Raw genomic sequence first — 20,213 nt, 5'->3', positions numbered from 1 at the left:
CAGCTCTGAAATCCATCTGGTAACGTAAACCGTCAGGGAAGAGATCCTCTGACTGATCTGGAAGCCTCACAGTTCTGAAGTTAAACAGACACAGTAACTGTCCTGCTGGAGCCTGTTTCTTCCTGTCTCCACCTGTGTGCCTCACCTTCCTGTTCCAGTCCTTTCATATGACACTGATAAGAACTTTGAGCTCTTTGTGACCTGCTGAGTCTTCTGCCACTGGAGTCCGTCCACTTCAAGCTTCATCATGAGCTGTGTTCAGAGATGCTCCTCTTGTAAGTGGCTGTCTGAACCTCTGTCATCACTGAGCTGCTTCACCACAGAGCTGCTGCTCACTGGATGGTTTCTGTTCCTGCAGGAGATCAGCAGCTGCTCAGCTCTTCAACCCACCAACAGTCAGAGTCACTGAGGTCTGTTTGGTCAGGAGGCAGGAGAGGAAGTGATTGGCTCAAGGGAATCACCACCAGCCAATCAGCAACAAATTGTCAGTGCGTGTGCAGACCATGAAGTTTCAGAGCATGGTTCAGATTAAAGCAGATAATCACTCAGGTGAGCAGGTGAGTGTGAGTGAAGGCCGGTGCAGAAACCGTGGAGCTGCTTCACTCTGTCCTGACACATGAAGACTGACAGACTCTGCAGGACAGGTGGTCCCTCTGGGCAGCAACAGGTTAAACTTGGCTCTAAAATGTTTTTCAATTCAACTTTATTGATATAACATATAGATAACATACATAAAATATGTCCTACAAACACTTTGCCTAAAGTGATTCACACAGGATTAAAACAGCACAACAACAAAAAACACTGAAAAGACATCTAAAAGAAAGGTAGTGGAAGAGCTTAGTGATCTGCATGGAACATAAAACCAAAGAAAATCTCATGTCACAACTTTACAGTCGTTTCTGAAAGGTACAGAGAATCACAACAGTCTAAACAGGTAGTGATAAAAGTGTGAGTGAGGATTCTGAGTGACTTTGGAAACATTTCTTATTTCTTCCTCTAAAGATCTGAGGCTAAAGTGATCCCAAATATGTGATTAGTGTTTTCATTTGTTTGCTGAGACCAAACACAAAGTGTAGATTTTCTCTTGCTGCTTTTAAAAGGTTTTTATCATAACATCCATGTGTTAATGTTGGTGAGACAGGTGATGAGAGAGAGCAGTGCAATGGAGTCATTTGGGGAAACAGAGATGTACAATTGTGTATCATCAGCGTACAGATGACACCCAATATGGTGATGGTTGATACTGTTTCCCAGTGGGAGCAAATATAGTGAGAACAGGATTGGGCTGTGAATGGTTCCTTGAGGAACACCATATTCAGTACTGTGGGGCCCCTGAGGATATTCACCATTCCTATGGCTGTTTTCAGGGGACTTTATTAGTCTTGTTGTTCCTGAGGACAGATTAAGGCAGCAGATTGGTTGACATCATAGCTGGGAGCCCATGCATGCAGTGTGACAGTGTGTGTGTTAATATTTGCTCTGCTGGCTCTAACAGAAATGTTTTCTTTAAAACTGTGCTGAGATTTTCTCAGTTGAAAGTTGAGTTAGACTGAGAGCAGGTGGTGGATTTAAAAGATTATCAGCTGTAGAAAAGAAAACTGTGGTTATTTTGGTTTTCTGAATTAACTGTTAATTAAAACCAGATGTTTAAAAATATACAAGTGAACATGTGATTTGCTTTTCCTCTGTCCTCTCTCAGCTTTTCAACAGCTTCTTTTTCCATGGTGATTTGATTTGTGGTGTTTTTTGATCAGGAGAAACTGAATCTAAAGAAAATCTTAAATTATCATTGGAAGCAACAAGGTCATTGAATAAGTCAGTAGTGGATGGAGGAAATGTGTTCAAATGATTTGCTAATTATGGTCATTGATAATGCTGCACTTCACATCAACAGTCTCTGGATATAAAAACAAAGACAAGAAACAAGTGAAACGCCAACATTAAAACCTCTAGTAAACAAAGCCCAGAGTATTTCTGTGGATCAGCTGTGAATGACAGCCAATGAGAGAAGAGAGGAGCTGATGAAGATGATGATGCTCTCACCAGCCCTGGGTTTTACCTCTCAGGCTGAACTAAACCTCTGATTGGTGGAGGTGGTTCTGGCTCTTGAAACTCTACTGCCCCCCTCACTGTGTCGGTGAAAGTTTAAGCTACATTTGAATTTACACTGAATTATTATTCTGCTACAAACAGCAGAACTAAACACCAGTCAAATAAAAGGCTATAAAGAACAGGAAGTAAATATAAAAACATTATTTACCACACAAAATGACTTAAAGTTCTGTTAATTAATGATTAATTAAACCATTGATACTTGTTGACATATCATTAAGATATATAGACATGCTCATATGAAAAGGCTGGGAGATATGGCTAAAAACCTCATATCTCAACAGGCTTAAGAGAAGCAGTAAATGTGCAATAAAATACAATACTATGAAAATGTAACAGTAACATAATGAGTAGATTTTAACTTTAACTTACTTTTTACTTTCATCTTAAAATATTTTAACTTCTACTGGAGTAAAAATCTTTCTTGGTTTCTGTTCACTGCAGGGGCTGGTTACAAATATTTAGCATATCCAACATTATGAATATGATAATTTACTATATCTTCTATAGTGTATTATTGAATACATCAATAAAATGGAGGATAAAAACAACATGTTCCTCCTATACAATAATATCTTGTAAAGTTCAGCTGAAGAACATGAGGCTTCAAAGTCTGAGTCAAACTAATCTTCAGAGTTCAAGTCATTTTACTGTGAAATTCCCTCTTTGTGAAGCTCAACAAGGAAACTGTTCAGAGCTGAACTTGATGAGCTTTAAGTCCAGAGACACTGATGATGCTCTGTCAGATCCAGAGGAACACACAGGGATGATGGTGGACTGGACTCTGTGTGTGACAGTGGAGCTGTTCTCAGATCAGTTCAGACTGCAGCACTGAGAGTCATCTCCACTTCTTCTGGTTCCTCTGTCAGTCACTGCTGGATCAAGCTCTCCTCTCCACTCTCACCAACATCTGTGTAGAGAAGAAGAAAGCAGAGGAGATGAATCAGTGTTTACAGAGACTCACTTCATCAGTCAGTGATGCAGCAGGGACTTCAGTCCTGTTCAGACCAGATGTGCAGCAGCTGCTTCCTCTCAGCTCTCATGTTAACGTGTTGGAGTGAACACACTGAGCTGGAAGCTCACAGACCTGCAGAGACGTTCAGCATCAAGTCTGTTCACTCTGCACATTTCACTCAGTCCACAGTGGAAACAAAGTGCTGAGTCAGCAACAGGTCAGTGATGGATTCACTCCTGTTACCTGTCAGCTGATGTCACTTTAAACACAGAGTCTCTGTGTGTTGATCAACATGTGAGCTGCTTCTGAAACATCACCTGACTGAACATGGAGGCTGTCACTAAGAGCCAGGGACTGTCAGGCTCCATCACACTGATCTCAGAGCTGTGACACAGATGAAACTGATCAGCTGTTTAGTGTTGAAACCAGAGAACAAACAGTCTCAGATCAGATTGGACAGTTTGATGAATGAGGACACTGTCTCTGTCCATCTGTGAGGCTGTCAGCTGGAATCAGCTTTATTTCCTGTACACATCAACACAACAACACCAGTCGTCTTCACATCGACTCACACACATGATCACAACAAGCTTCTGGCTGCTCTGATTGGCTGACTGTTGTCTCTCTCTCTGTCTTTCTGTCCAATCCTGAAGCCTGTCCCCGTTCTCCTCTCACAGCTTCACTGAGGAAAGCAGCCACTGAGGAGGTTGGAGGTTCACAGGAAACACTGGATCTTTGCTCTGATACTAACTGTGTTTAGTACAATACTGCTGAGAGCAGCATGGACTGACTCCGCCCCTCTACTGACCTCAGAGTCTCCAGTCTACAGTCTGGACTCTCCACGAGACCATGGAGATCCTTAAGGTCTGAATACCGCAGGTTGTTGAAGCTCAGGTCCAGTTCTCTCAGATGGGAGGGGTTGGACTTCAGAGCTGAGACCAGAGAAGAACAGCTGATCTCTGACAAACTGCAGCTCCTCAATCTGAATAAAGAATCAAAGATGTGAGTTTAGGAGACAAAGTTCCTGCTTGAAACCACAAAGAGTCAAACAGACAAAGTAAAAACAGCTCTCATTAATATTCATGACAACATGCTGCTGCTTCAATAAAGACGTAGTGACTCCACCTCTTCAACTCTGCCAGCTCCACCTGTGGCTCCATCTATACAAACTCATGTTGTGCAGATTCTACTAAAGATCCTCAAGTTTTCAAAGACAACAAACATGTCAGGCTGAAGTTTGGAGACATGAGAACAAATGTATAGAAATATATATTCAATTCACTAGTTGATGGAACGGCAGAGACATAGACACCTGGTGACTGAGCTCAAATATTTAACACAGTCAAACCTACAGGATTTAAAGTGATGAAACAACCTGTTGCTATGACAACTTGGCTTTGAATATTGGAGTCAGTACAAACATCACAGAGCCTTATAAAAGTGTTGGGACCATCAGCTATTGATTATAGATCAGTTATTGTCTGACAGATTCAATGTGTTTCTGTTGGTGTTTTAAAAAGTCATGAGGTGAAAGTTGAGGAGAAACAGTCACTGGACTAAAAGCAGAGAAGAAGAAAACAGACTTTACCATGAAGATCCTCAGTGTGGATCAGTATAATATCAGCCTCATGTCTGCAGCTCAGTGTCAACACAACTTTCACATCACATTCATCTCAGCACAGAAAGAAAACATGGAGTCTGACCTCAGAGTCTCCAGTCTACAGTCTGGACTCTGCAGAAAACCACACAGACCCTTCACTCCTGGATCCTGCAGGTCCTGGTTCCAGCTCAGGTCCAGTTCTCTCAGATGGGAGGGGTTGGACTTCAGAGCTGAGCCCAGAGAAGAACAGCTGATCTCTGACAACCTGCAGTTCTCCAATCTGAATAAAGAATCAAAGATGTAGATCAGTGATTGATAATCAATCAGATTTGTCCTGATCAATGATCTTTGTCTAAAATGAGAAGAGTGACTTTGTCCTTCTGTTATTGTGGATCTTCATCATGTCAGTACAACACAACATTGTCAACACAACAGTTGTGTGTGTTGTGTTACAGATGAAAACACACGCACAGTTTGATCAAACAGACATTAGTCCTGACACTTCACTGAAATCTACTGAAAAAAAGAAGATTGTTTCTTCACTTTCTTTGGACAAATATTAGTTGTGAGGATCTTGTGTATGTTGTTGTGATAAAAATGAATTGACTTGAACAACTAACACTGGACATTTTCTCCAGTGGATTTAGAAAACATGAGTCCTCTGACTGAGAGAAATACGAGTGTGTGAGCTGTGAAGGTTGAACTGAAGTGAACAGACATTATTCATGACAAGTGAGTGAAATGAGCTGAAACTGAAGAATCATTCTCAGTCTGAGAGAAGAACAACTGGAAACATGAGACAACAACTATTTACAATGTCATTCATTCATTCACAGTCAATGGATTCAACTTGTGTGTGAAGCTTCATTAGCTGTGGATTCAAGATATAAGATCTACAACAGTGAACTGACCTCAGAGTCTCCAGTCTACAGTCTGGACTCTGCAGAAAACCACACAGACCCTTCACTCCTGGACCCTGCAGGTTCTGGTTCCAGCTCAGGTCCAGTTCTCTCAGATGGGAGGGGTTGGACTTCAGAGCTGAGCCCAGAGAAGAACAGCTGATCTCTGACAACCTGCAGCGCCATAATCTGAATAAAGAATCAAAGATGAAGATCAATGATTGATAATCAATCAGATTTGTCCTGATCAATGATCTTTGTCTAAAATGGGTAGAGTGACTTTGTCCTTCTTTTATTGTGGATCTTCATCATGTCAGCCTTCTACACACATCATCCAAATGTCAGTACAACATTCATACAGCTGTTGATGTGAACACAGGTTGATCAGCTGCTGCTGACCTCAGTTCAGTCTGTGATCAGAGGAGAATCAGAGGATTCACGTCTGTTTAGTCTGTTCCCTCTCTGACACTACAGACATCAGCACAGAAACAAAACACTGAGGACGTGAACAAACAGTGAGAACTCAGTCACACTGTTCAGAACAAACATGGTGGAGCAGCTTCAATGTTCCAAAGTCACCAAACAACTGCACAAAGTCACATTTACAGGAGGAGGGAAAATATTTCTGTGTGTCCACATCTTTAAAGAAGAACTTGTGTCACTGTTGAGAACTTGAGGAGGACGAGTGCTCGGCCTCAGTCTACCACCGGTGTTACAGCCCATTCTGTGAGCCGTCAGATTCTGTGACCTGCAGCAACAACCAGTTCACCTTCAGGTAACGTTCAGAGCCTCCTGCTGGAAAACACCACAGATTTATTCAGCTGATCTTCACTGAATGAGGAAGTAGAATTCATCTGGTTTTCACATCAACCCCCCAGTGAGGAGCAGACTGAGTGAGGACGGGGTTAATGAAGGTCACAGAGCAGAGATCAAACCTGTGCTCACAGTCCTACAACCCTTCAGCTCAGCACAACGTCCACGGTTTAGGTCTGATAGTTGATGAACAGAGTTTCTCTGAGTGTTAGTGTCAGTATGCTCTGGTAACTGCTCCTGAACACAGTCACATGACCACTTGTGTTATTCATGTGATTAGAAGAAGCTCCATTCTTCAAGATCAAGTCTGAGCTTTTGTTGTGTTCACACACAATCAACTAGATATGACATGAAGGACACCTGGAGCGCTTTGAGTTCACAGTGCACAGGTTCAGAGAAGCACAACGTGGACTTGAAGAGAACAGAAGTGAGAGCAGCTCAGTTCAGGTAACAGGGACCAGACTGATCTGCCAACAAAACCCCTACAGCCAACCTCCCCTGGAGCTCAGCTTTCAGAGCAGGCTCCTCTGCCTCTGCTGCCAGCTCTGTGTATCTGAGCTGTTTCCTCTCAGACGCCGTTTCTCCTGCGTCCTCCCATGGTACTGTCAGCTCCACAACATACACAAGCTGCTGTGTTTCTGACCACAACACAACACCTGCTCTCAGATCAGTGGCAGCTGTCTCCTGAGGAACTAGGAGCTGTTTTCCTGGATCTCCTCTGATTGGCCAGTCCCTCCCTGCCTTCAGCTGCATCACGCCTGTTCAAAGCTGCTTCCTGAGTCCTTCACCCTCACCAACAAATCAAATCCATCTTGTCTCCTTCTGCCTCCAGTGAGTTCACCTCTGAGCTCTGACTCTCAGTGGCTGCTGGGAGACACCTCAGCACCTGCTGATGTCTCCAGGTGTGTGGGCCTGGAGACAGGCTTGTTTTAGCCCCTGATAGAAGGAGCCACATGAAGCTCCACCTGAACATAGAGGACATGTTGGCTCCTCAGCTGTTTATTCACTATGATGTTGGGGAGGTGGGAGCTCAGCCGCCTCAGCCACTGGCCCTGCTTTGATCTGGTTTGTGTTGCAGTCTGAAGGTCTGTGGCTTCCCATGATGCTGCAGTGCTGACATCAACACACAACAACAGCTGCAACATTTGTTGGTTGCAGAGAGCTGCAGCTTTGCTGGTGTTCAGATCAGCAGCAGCAGCAGAAGATCTGTGAGACTGTTGCAGTTTGATTCTCATCAACTTTCTGGTTTTAACATCAAACTCTGTCAATTCTCTGCTGCTCTGAATCACAAACACTGTGACTGCTCTCATCCAGGGGCCGAGTGGGACCCTTCATTTTACCTGGAGATCACCAGTCCCAGCTGTTAATAACACACAAAGACAAACAGCAGCTAACACAAGCACAGGGCTGCTGCCCAACAACTAGCAGCTAGCTATACTAGCCACATTTACTATGAGCTGAGCTAGCAGCTAGCTACAACGCCCCTGCTTAGCATTTCAGCTGCCGGCTCTTTACTGGATGTTGAATCTCTCTGTGATTGTGGAACATTTCTCTGCTTCCTCCTCCAGTATTTGTTCTTCTTCATTCTTCTCTGCTCCACCTTTCTCCTTCTCTTTCTGCTGCTGCTTCAAACCAATGTGAACAGTGAACACACACGTTCCCTGATAACACCAACACGTCTCTGATGACTCTGTACCAGCCCCACTTCACAGCTCTTATTGGTCAGCAGCTGACCAATCACATTTCAAGGCACACCAGGGTTGTACCCCCTGAGGAGGGGCTGCTCATTTACCCCCCTACTGCAAATATAGACTTGGTAGCGTCTGACGTGCTGGGAGAGACAAGAGGCTGCGAGGCTCAGTTCAGGCTGCAGGATGGTGCAGCGAGGTAGACCACTTTTATATAACACAATATTATTAGTCTACAAAATAATCAGTCCGGCCCCCAAATGGCCCCACAGGGATTCTCCTGACCCTCCCCATCACCACTCTGCTCCTGGTCTCATCTTCCTTCTTTCTCTTCACTGGCTGATTTTTTAAATCCTCACACAGAAATCCTGAAAATGAACCAACCAATGAAAAACTGGAACTTCACAGATTTGAACTGAATATAAAACTACAACAGCTCCAGTCAGTGAACTGACCTCAGAGTCTCCAGTCTACAGTTTGGACTCTCCAGTCCAGCACACAGCTGCTTCACTGCTGAATCCTTCAGGTAGTTTCCACTCAGGTCCAGGTGTCTCAGATGGGAGGGGTTGGACTTCAGAGCTGAGGACACGACTTCACAGTGAGTCTCTGAGAGTTGACAATAACCAAGTCTGTGAAAATATTTTAAAAAATCAGACAGTTTGTAATAAAAGACACTGAAGTGAAAATGCATCTGATGAGAAAAGATGATGATGTGATGAACATCTGCTCTTCACATCTGTGGCTCAGCTCATCTGATCTGATTGTGTTTGACATGAAACAATAATTCTCATCACTCTCTCTCAGACCTGCAGAGTTTCATGGGAATCTTTGTTGTGCAGATGAAGGAGGGAAAATGATGTTACATTTCTGCTTCCATCATATGATTTGATCCAGAGTCAGAATCTTGTTCAGAAAATCAGTTTTATTCTCCACTGTTTTTAAACTGACTCCAGATTGCTTGGCTCTGCTGCCTCTCTGTAGAGGTCAACACACACCACTGCATAAAACACATCTGGCTCATTGTGGTGAATCAGTGGCAGCACCCACGTTGATCCATGAACAAACTGTGCTGCCTGGTTTTCACAGAAGGTCCTCACAGAAACATGACACTGAGCTCTGGTGTGTAGAAGAAGACTGAATCCTCCCATTCTGCTCTGATAGATTCACACCTGTGTTCTTGGCTGAAGCTGAACATTTCCTGATACGACTCTCCTCTACAGCAACAAGAGAGAAAACACCTGGGACTTTCTGTCTCATTCAACACAATCTATGGAAAGACTTTAAAGCTCCACCATGACACTTGAAAAAACACAAGTTCACTCTTCAACATGAAAAGTTCAATAATCAATAAAGCTCAGCCTTGATCAGGTCAATACACTCAGGGGTTTACATCTCCACTCTTGTTCTGCTTTGACCAGTTGAGTCATTTCACTGATGTGATGACTTTTCTCTGCTTGTGCAGCTGTTACATTCTGTTTGATCATGAACCATTATCCCATCAGTGTTTGTTGTTACCACAGTGGCTGCTGTTCAGCTCCACTTTTAAAGCAGCTTTCATTGGAGCCCACTGTTTTTGTCTCCTGTGATTTAAAGGGGGGGGGGCGTCCCCTAACATCCTCCATGCTCATCATGACTTCAGTCATCTCTGGACAATGATTCAGGTCTTATACAAACTTTACTAAACACCTGCTAGAACCTGCTCATTAGAGCTTCACTGCATTCACTGTTCACTGTCAAACACTGATGACTGTTGTCATAGAAACCTCATGAGTCCTGAACACAGACCTCCACAGATTCATCACTGCTCTCCTGTAACACTGTCACAATGGACAGTTTCAACAAAGCTGAACCAGAGACATCTTCTTTTTTCATTCACACATTCTTCTTCCTCAGAAAAACCTGCTGCCTACATTACCCACAATGCACCTCAACCACCAACCCTCAGCTGTTAGATTAAGGTGTGTTATGCAGCAGAGATGAGGGGGGCTACAGAGGTCTGGTGTCGTCTTCAGACTCCGCCCACACTGACTCAGGTGACATCACCTGAGGACATTTATCAGACTGCACAGCTGGAGACACTAAAGGTTTAATACTACTGTTCTCTCATATGCAGGTGTCCTCCCCAACACCTGGAAACTCCTGGAAACACCTGTGTTGGGATCTCAAGCCATGGGTTCTGAAAAGAACAATGGAAACTACATGTCCCTCTCAGAGCCTGAGCTAGAGTTGGTCAGCTGTTTGAAAGACAGCGCCATGACCCCCCACGATTCACACCTAGGTGCGAATCAGAGTGGAATGTAAACTCAGCAACGGCACTGGCCAAGGCCAGGAACTTAAGCAGGGATCCCCGGTGACATCACTCAGGTAATAAAAGCAGCACCGTGACCCTTCTCTGTTGCTTTTTCCCGGGCACCAGTTACAGTAGAGAGCTACTCCAGCTCTCTCCACAACTCGGCTGCTGAAAGGGAGCAATCTGCAAACATCTGACCTTTTTCCACAACTTCTTAAACCTAGGTCACAGTCTTCAACTCGCAGGCCGAGCGCACAGACTGCTGTGTTTGTTTCCTTTTTGTTTTTTCATCTTTCGGATATTGCTGTGCAGTCACCTGATTTCACGTCCTGTGAGGACGAGCGCCGACTTTGTTAAGGACAAACAAAGTTCACCGTCCCTCATCTGTGATCTTCCCGCTGCCGCCGAGGAACTCATCACAGTCATCGCCAGGAGAGCAGGACACGACCTGCCGAGCTCCCAGCCGAGGACCGAGCTGTGAAGTGCTGCATATCTTGTTGTTTAGATCATTCACTGTGATCAGCTTAATAAGTCAAATATCACTAGTTAAAGGACCAATATCCGACCAGACGAGCTCCGGTTCTCTGGCTCCGTTATTGTGTAGTGATATTGTGGTGATTATTAACTGTGGTGACGACCTCTTGTGGACTCTTTCCTCTCTTCACCTCTATTCTCCCTCTTCCTCCCAATCACGCACCTCATCTACATCTCACTCACATTCAGGCCCTAGAGTGTGATCGCATCATACACGTAAGGCTCAAGGCCCCTCCCTTTGTTCTCGTGTTCACACCATTCACACTCTGCGTCCAGCTGCCATCTTGGCTCTAGCGAGTACCTCGTGCTGCCGCCATCTTGGCTCCTACTGACACATCACTCACGTGACTCCGTCACCATCTTCTCTCTCTCTCCCTCACACACACACACACACACACACACAGTTGTACATATGTGTTTTGCCTGTAATCATCTCGTTAGTAACCAATGTTTGTTTTAGTCATAGTTGAATTATAATCGGTTTAATATCAAGTGATGTTATTTTGAATAATTATTACCCTTATTAATAAATCCTGTTATAATTTAACTCGTCGTTGTCTGTGATTATTGTGACTATATTAGTGATAACAGCTGGATTCACAACAGTCAGTGCTCGAATTTACACTTCAATCAACCTTCTGAGACTGTATTTTGAGTCATCAATTTGGTCATTGGTCCCTGGTGACCGGGTGGTGCCCCGAGGTTACTACTTGTAGTAAACATCTATATATATATTGGTGATTATCACTGATAATCATTAATATTATACACCAATAACCAAATTGTCCCTACTTGTGCACAACACCTGGAAACACACACCGAGGTGTAAGATCAGTGGAGCTGCTTTAATTAGTTTGATCAGGTTTGGATTAAACCAAAAAGACTCAAAACAACACAGAACATTAACAAATCAATGAAGAATCGAACAATTATCACAAATAAACAAAACAAGTGTTTTTATGAACTTAACAGCAACAATCACAACCAACTGAAACATCTACATTTTGGTGCTCACAGCATTTACAACACCTCCAGAAAAAACACAACTGACCTTTGATTGTTTCAAAGTAAAACTAAGAATAATGAGAATAAATGAAAACTGTGTTTATCTGAATTTGACTCAACTACTGATCTAATCTACTGATTGATAATTATATTGATCATGTCTGGACTCACCGAGCCTTCCTGCAGTTCCTCACAGCTGGGATCAGTCTCCATCGTCCCTGATATGATGTCTTGTACTTCCTCAGGTCCAACTCATCCAGAACCTCCTCTGACATCTGCAGCATGTAGGCCAGAGCTGAGCAGTGGATCTCAGAGAGTTCCTTCTCTGACCTGGTCTCTGATTTCAGGAACTCTTGGATCTCCTGATGAACTGAGTGGTCCTTCATCTCCATCAGACAGTGGAAGATATTGATGCTTCTGTCAGGAGATATTTCATCACTGTTCATCTCCTTCAGGTTGTTGATGGCTCTCTGGATGGTTTCGGGACTGTTCTCTGTCTGACCCAGCAGACCTCCTAATAGTCTCTGGTTGGACTTCAGAGAGAGGCCATGAAGGAAGCGAACAAACAGGTCCAGGTGACCATATTTACTTCTGAGGGATTTCTCCATGGCTGCCTTCAGGAAGTCATCCAGGGTTGAATCACAGTGTTTTTTCCCCAGGAAGTTCTCCAGGACCTCTGTGTTCCTGTTGGTGTAACAGTGGAACATGTAGACTGCAGCCAGAAACTCCTGAATGCTCAGATGAACAAAGCAGTAGACTGTTTTCTGGAAGATCACACTCTCTCTTTTGAAGATCTCAGTACAGAGTCCTGAGTACACCGAGGCCTCTGTGACATCCAGACCACACTGCTCCAGGTCTTCTTGGTAGAACATGATGTTTCCTTTCTCCAGATGTTCAAACGCCAGCCTCCCCAGCTTCAGAAGAACTTCCCTGTCAGCCTCCATCAGCTCCTGTGGACTGGTCTCATGTCCCTCATCATACTTGAGCTTCTTCCTCTTTGTCTGAACCAGCAGGAAGTGTGAGAACAGGTCAGTCAGGGTCTGGGGCAGCTCTCCTCTCTGCTCTGTAGTCAACATGTGCTCCAGAACTGTAGCAGTGATCCAGCAGAAGACTGGGACTTGACACATGATGTGGAGGCTCCTGGACTTCTTGATGTGTGAGATGGTTCTGCTGGACAGCTCTTCATCACTGGATCTCCTCCTGAAGTACTCCTCCTTCTGGGCGTCAGTGAAGCCTCGTACCTCTGTTACCCTGTCAACACGTGTAGGAGGGATCTGATTGGCTGCTGCAGGTCTGGAAGTGATCCAGACCAGAGCCGAGGGAAGCAGATTCCCCTGGATGAGGTTTGTCAGCAGCAGGTTGACTGATGACGTCTGTGTGACATCAGACACAACCTCCCTGTTGTTGAAATCCAGTGAAAGTCTGCTTTCATCCAGGCCGTCCAAGATGAACAGAACTTTACAGACAGCCAGCTGCTCTGCTGTGACCTTCTGTAATGTTGGATGGAAAACATGGAGCAGCCTGAGAAGACTGTACTGCTGCTCTCTGATCAGGTTCAGCTCCCTGAACGAAAGCAGAACCAGCAGACTGACATCTTGGTTCTCCAAGCCCTCTGCCCAGTCCAGACTGAACTTCTGCACTGAGAAGGTTTTTCCAATGCCAGCGACGCCGTTGGTCAGAACCACTCTGATGGGTCTCTGTTGGTCAGGTAAGGCTTTAAAGATGTCGTGGCACTTGATTGGAGCGTCATGGAGGGTCTTCATCTTGGAATCTGTCTCCAGCTGCCTCACCTCATGTTGGGTATTAACCTCTTCACTCTGTCCCTTTGTGATGTAGAGCTCAGTGTAGATCCTGTTGAGGAGGGTTCCACTTCCTGTTCCATCACTTCCTTCAGTCACACGTTCACATCTGCTCCTCAGACTGATCTTATGTTGATCTAAAACCTCCTGCAGACCACTATCTGCTGAAAGAGAAGAGACAATGTCAGACTGAAGACAGAGAATCTGAGAATCTGCTGATTATTTTCATCAGCTACAGAAAAACTAAAGAGCAGCAAAGAAAAGCTTTTTAATGTTGTGCTTTTTAGAATCATCTGAAATGTCAGTGCTGTGTGATAGAACAACTGACACTGGAGAAAACAACAGGTCCTGGTTTCAGAAATGAAGACATCAGCAGACACATGTTCAGTCTCACTTTGTACAGTGCTGCTCTGACTGGCTGTCTGCAGTCCAGGTCTGGTTCTGGGTCTTTGTCCACACTGGGGACAGGAGGGGTCTCCTGAAGACCCAGACTGGTCCCAGTATGAGGTGAAGCACTGTCTGCAGAACCAGTGTCCACAGCTGGTAGAGACTGGATCCTTCAGGACGTCCTGACACAGAGTACAGCAGGACAGCTGCTCCTCCACAGAGACACCACTCCTCTTCCTCCCTCTGTGAAGACATTTCTTCATCGCTAACATGTCACAGTCAAATATGTCTAATAACTGAATCATCTTCAGCTCAGTTTACAGTAGAAACTGTCTCTTACTGTGAGTCTGAGGGTCCAGGTTCAGGACTGAGGTCTGGAGGATCAAACTCTTTGGACCGGTCACTCTTCATAGACAGACAGCTGGATCCTGGAGACTCTGCTCTCAGTCTGTGGTTCTGACCTCTGCAAACACAAACATGTTTTTATTCATATCAAATCGATCACTGATCAATTCTCTGATGACAGAGTCATTGTGAATTTGGATTTGTTTCCAAGTTTGAATTTTCTATTCACAGTTTAATTCACTTTTTAAAAATTCAGATCCACAATTCCAATGCAAAACAAAACCAGTGGCAGAAATTCACAGAGTCAGATTTTCTTCCATACGCTACAGACAACAGAGCTGGTGGTAAAGTGCCAGAGGGCCTGCAGAGATGAGTGTAAGGACAAAGTTTTATGACAGATAATAATTTAACTGATGTTTACAAAAGTTTAAATTGGGGGGGTTAATAGTTCCACATGGTTTAAGCCTAATGGAGGAAGCAAATAGAGAAATGATCACTGGTTGGTGAGTGATAATATTCTGAGTTACACTTCACAATCCAAAATTTCCAAAGCACCTTGTCAGATCATTGTTTTGTAGATTTTATCTTAGAACCCAAAAGGAAAGAAATTAGACAGAAAGGACATTGGAAGTTTGATGCCAGTTTGTTAAATAAGGAAGTATATTGTGATAAAATTAGAGAAATAAGGGGTGGTGTTTAGCTTAGTGGGTAGAGCACCTGCCCCATGTGTTGAGGCTATAGTCCTCACTGCAGGCGGCCCCCGTTTGAATCCTGCACACAGGGCCCTATTCTGCGTGTCATTCCCTTTCTCTCTGCCTCCCCATTTCCTGTCTGTCTCAACTGCCCTCTCCAATAAAGGCATAAAAAGCCAAAAAAAAAATTAGAGAAATAATAAGGGATATTGAAAATCATAATTCAATTGAAGGTAATAATTGCAAACCGGAATTTACTTAATTCAAAATTAGAGAATTTACTACAAATGTTTGTACAGAACTAACAAGGAAAAAATATTAAAGTAATTTTCTCCAAGAAATTTCTCAGTGTTGTAGGAAACAGATCTAAAACTTTAGGAGAAAAACAAACTGATGGAGTTACAAACCAAGTTAGATGATCTGTGTCTTAAAAGTGTCTGTGCCTTGTGCCTTTATAAGATTTTTGAAAGGAAGGTCAGTTCATAATAACACAAGGCCTGTATTAGACCTTCTTGATGGTAGTGAAATAATCCAAGCGAGTGGGTTTATTTTATTTCTCGATTTTTACAAAGCATTTGATTCTGTCCAACATCAGTTTATACTGGAAACTTTGAGGTTCTTTGGTCTTGGAGAGACATTTATTAAGATTATAGGGCTGCTGTACAATGGAATCTACAGCTGTGTTTCTCTAGGACATGGCACTTGGCCACCTCTGTTTGTAATGGTGGCAGAGATGTGATCTACTCTGATTAAAACAGTGACATTGAAGGTTAAATGTGATGGATAAACAAATAATAAGAAGTCAGCTGGTGGATGACCCAACTTTGTTCTTATAAAATGAAAATCAGATCCTTTAGCTTTGCAGTCAATCAGTTCTCCAAAGCATCAGGTCCATGGTTCAACATCAATGAATGTGAAACAATGACACTGCAGGAGCGCCCCCTGCAGTCAGCATGTAATATACAGGTTCAGAAGGAGGGGAAGTCTTTAGGGACTGTTGTTTGTAGAGACAGAATTATGAGTGAAAAGAGGAATATCTGTAACAATATGGAAAAGTGTCAGACAGTTCTTCACAGATGGCTGCAGAGAGATGTCAGCATGTCTGGGAGGATTTTGTTAACAAAGATGGAGAGTTTGTGCAGACTGATTTACCAGCTCTCTCCTTCCCCATATCACCGACAATGATCCAAACTATCAATAAAGTTAATTTAAGTCCAAATGGAGAAATAAATGTTAGTATATAAGGAGAACTGATATCATTAAAAACTATGAAGAGGGGGGAGCAAATGTGATTGATCTTGATATTCTGAGTGGTGTCTTGAAACTGAAGTGGTTACAGTCTTTCATCTTTTTAGTTCAAACTCTCCACTTTCCATCAGCAAGCCCTCCTCTACTGGAAATTAATATATAGACATAATATGACACCACATAACACACCTGTGTGGAACAACACACATGTTCTACACTGTGAAAAATCAGTGGATTTAGATGAGTGGAAATCTGAAGGAATCTGGGCTGCAGCTCATTTTCTGGATGACGGTGGAAATGTGTTACAGCACGAGATGTTCTGTGAGAAATTCCAACTCAAATGTTCTGTTCAAACCTTTAACAGATTGATTAAAGCCGTACCAGTCTCTTTGAGATCAGTGGTTAAAGATCTCTCCTGGGCTGACACAGCTCTGCAGCGCAGGAACTGACTTTTGAGACAGTAAATGTACAAAGTTATTAGAAACAGTCTGTTATAGGAACGCTACCACAGCCCAGTTAAAAGAAATTCTATACTGAGGGGATTTGAGCTTGAGGAGATGAAGGTGATAAGGAGAAGATATATTTCACTTCCTCTCCCTCCTGAAGTGAAAGAGGTGAACTTTAAAATCTTAAATGAGATTTACCCAACAAACAAGTTGTGAAAACTGAGGTTTGATCTTGATGTGAAGAACTGTGTGTTCTGTGAAAATGAGACTGAAAGCTTGGAACATTTATTCTTCCACTGTGGATCAGTCTTTCTGGAGCGACATGTGGAGCTGGACACAGTCCAAGAGGATCATTTACAAATGCAGGTACTTTAAAACCAAACCATGTATGAATCATGGGCTGAATGAATTTCAATCACTATGCAAGTCTCTGAAGCTGATAAAGGATGATAAGAAAGCCCTGAAGTTAGTTTATTCTCTTGATTTATTTCATGAATCTTCTTCTTAATCTTTTCATGTATTTCTGTTTTTTTTTCTCTTAAACTTTGACTTTATTTATTTAATGTGTTTCTGCTCAACCTCAGTTTTTCCTGTGAAGAAGCTAAACTGCCTTGTTTGTTTGTATCTTGATTTGTTTATGAATAAAGTTTATATCATAAAAAAACCTATGGCAGCTGTTACAGGAAGTGATGTCACTGCAGGAGCTCAACACACTAAACACTGTTACAGAGACAGTTTGGAGGTTCACAGGTTTGTAGCAGGTCTCTTACTGTGAGTCTGAGGGTCCAGGTTCAGGACTGAAGTCTGGAACTTCACCTTTGGACCAGTGACTCTTCACAGACAGACAGCTGGGTCCTGGAGACTCTGCTCTGTCCTCCTCTTCCTCCACACAATCACTCATCTTCAGGACTTCAGTCAGTCTGAGAGGGAAACCAGTAACACTGACTGTGAGCTCACACACACAAGAGTCAGGACAAACAAGCTGCTCAAGAGACACACACACACACACACACACACACACTTTGGTCCTGTTCATGTGTGGTGTCGTGGCCACAGTCACATGTCAGTCTGAAGGATTTACTGAACTGGTGTCTGTTTCAGAGCTCTGTCAAGAGAAGCACAGAACCTGAACTTTAGTCGAACTTTTCAGAATAAAAGCTCTCGATTCAGCTTGAAATAAAGCATTGATGCAAAAAATAAAACCCCCAAAAAACAACTTTCTTGCTTTACCATGTTGTCAACTGTTATACACAACAAACTACACAAAAACAAACACCTAAGGTCAGTGGTAAACCCTGAAAGAATCAGATGAGACTCCCTGGACAAAGATTTCAGCTCCTTCCTGAATGAATATGAGGGAAAGCGGCCGTTTCAATTTGTCGTCCAATCATGGTAATACCTTCTTTCACACCATGTATATAGTTTATTCAATGAACAAACTGTAACAACACATCACATTATCTTACACATCACTGATCTGTCTCATTATTTCACTAACGAATCTCGTTTGTCCAGAAGGGTTGAGATCTCAGAGCTCCTGACATCAACTGAAAGGGACCAACATCATGAACTGAACAGTAAGACACAGAGCTCTATTTGAATGATTATGCTCCAAATAAATATCAAGAAATGTGTAATGGAAGCAATTTAAAGGAATGATTAAAGGAATAATTTAAATCATAAAAAATGAGATATGTGACATGTTGAGACTTCCCTGAACTGGAAAATCCTCTTGTGGGTCAGTAGGCCAGAAAAGGGGAAGTGTGAGTCATGTGAACATGACAGTATAAGGAAGAGAGTGTGATGATGACTGTGAACATATGAAATGATTAAAAAGTGAATGATTGTGATTTCAAGAGTAAAACACTGTGATAAAGCTGAAAAGCTTTAAATGCACTTTTTAACATATATTAGACAGAAATGTATTAGATCGGTGAAGGAATGATTTGTAACAGCGAGGCAGTTGGATTATGAAGAAAGAAAAAGAAAATCACTGACGGTTGATTTCAAGATGTGCTACTGCTGTAACTAAGTATGATAGGATCTGGTTGGAACTGGTTATGGACTGATGAAACATCTTTTAGCACATACTCCAGCTTCAAGTCTGTGAATTACTCACCATCGACGAAGTTCCTTCCTCAGACAGCTACACAGGAGACGGAGTCTACAAGCCTTAAGATGACTCACAAGAGATCACAGAGACTCTACAGCTGACAATAGATCACCAGAGGACAAGCAAGAGAAAAGAACCTGCCAACCAGTTGTGGACGACAAACTGGAATTCTGTGATTCCACGGCTTGTGCGGCCAAGAAGGAACTGATACTTCTAAAGAGGAAGTCTGGACTTTGTGCAGAGTCAAGGGACTCTGATGTCCTTGGACCAGCTGCTGACAGAGGATAGACACCCTGGCCAGGCTTTCACTTCATCCATCTCCCTCTAAAAGTCATTTGTAAGCCAACCAGCCTCAGCTCATTTTGGCAATATTAATTTAGATGAATAGGGTACATATTCTTTGAAATCAACAAACATAAGTAAATATACTAAGTCTGAATTCATTTGAGTGTATGACTCTTCCTTGACTATACAAGTAGACTGAGTGTTCAAATAAAAACAGGTGGTTCTTAAAGGTTACTTCAACCAAAATAAATACAACAGATCCTTGGGGCTTACAGAGCCACTAAATTATATCCTGGCACCAGAACAAGTGCACAGATCCTTTAGAGGAGAGCTGCTGTTAACGGGCATGGCTGATATCTGTATTTAGTTCAATAGGGCGACTCAACTAGGTGCAGGATGAGAGGCAGAAGGGTAGACGCCCAGAGGAAGGCAGTTAGAAGCTCAGTGAGCCTCCTCACCACCAGCTGAAATAGCCACAGAATCTATTGACGGGATAAGAGTCCTACAAAGCTGAAGGGTCAGACCCTTTAAACGGAGAGCTGGTCCAGACCACCTGTACAGGGGTTTCCTGGTGATCTAACACATTATAACCACAAACTGATTCATCTCTGCAACCACTGACTTGACTTCATGTAGCTGAGGTTTCCTAGCAACAGCTGTCACCCATCCATCATCCCTCCATCAGGTGAATGAAGGGTCTGCAGCAGTGCTCAGTGATATGAGGGAGGATGAAGTCAGAGGAGCTTTAATGGTGGACAGGTGTTTATTGTCCTTCTTGTTGCCATCTCTTGTCGTCCATGTGTTATGTTCTTCTTCGTTGGTGGCTGCATTTTAACATGAAGCTCAGTCAGTTCTCTTGGAATGGAATGTGATGGGACATGAAATGACCTTGTTTGTCCACATGGTGGCAGCGATGCAGCGTTTTTGTTGTTTGCAAAGAGACATGAAACAACAGGAGGAGTGAGTCAAAGTCAGACTGATGATGAGGTTTATCTTCAT

The 20,213-nt window shown here is 43.2% G+C and overlaps 1 protein-coding gene across 1 annotated transcript; it reads right to left on the bottom strand.

Moving 5' to 3' along the window:
• Nucleotides 1-612: 612 nt before the first annotated feature.
• LOC139612041 (protein NLRC3-like) lies at nucleotides 613-17,717 on the bottom strand. The gene is made up of 8 exons (XM_071467164.1): nucleotides 17,587-17,717; nucleotides 14,426-14,548; nucleotides 14,093-14,322; nucleotides 12,071-13,862; nucleotides 8,526-8,699; nucleotides 4,774-4,950; nucleotides 3,879-4,052; nucleotides 613-3,025 (listed from the first exon to the last, which is right to left on the bottom strand). The coding sequence occupies exons 1-8, from the start codon at nucleotides 17,715-17,717 to the stop codon at nucleotides 3,016-3,018; spliced, it is 2,811 nt and encodes a 936-aa protein (XP_071323265.1). The 3' UTR covers nucleotides 613-3,015.
• Between the last annotated feature and the right edge of the window lie 2,496 nt (nucleotides 17,718-20,213).

The sequence above is a fragment of the Trachinotus anak genome, unplaced genomic scaffold, assembly GCF_046630095.1.
Source record: "Trachinotus anak isolate AG129_WGS33_773 ecotype Australia unplaced genomic scaffold, CSIRO_AGI_Tana_v1 ptg000029l, whole genome shotgun sequence".
In the NCBI taxonomy this organism is placed as follows: Eukaryota; Metazoa; Chordata; class Actinopteri; order Carangiformes; family Carangidae; genus Trachinotus; species Trachinotus anak.
This window is presented reverse-complemented; position numbering and strand designations above follow the sequence as displayed.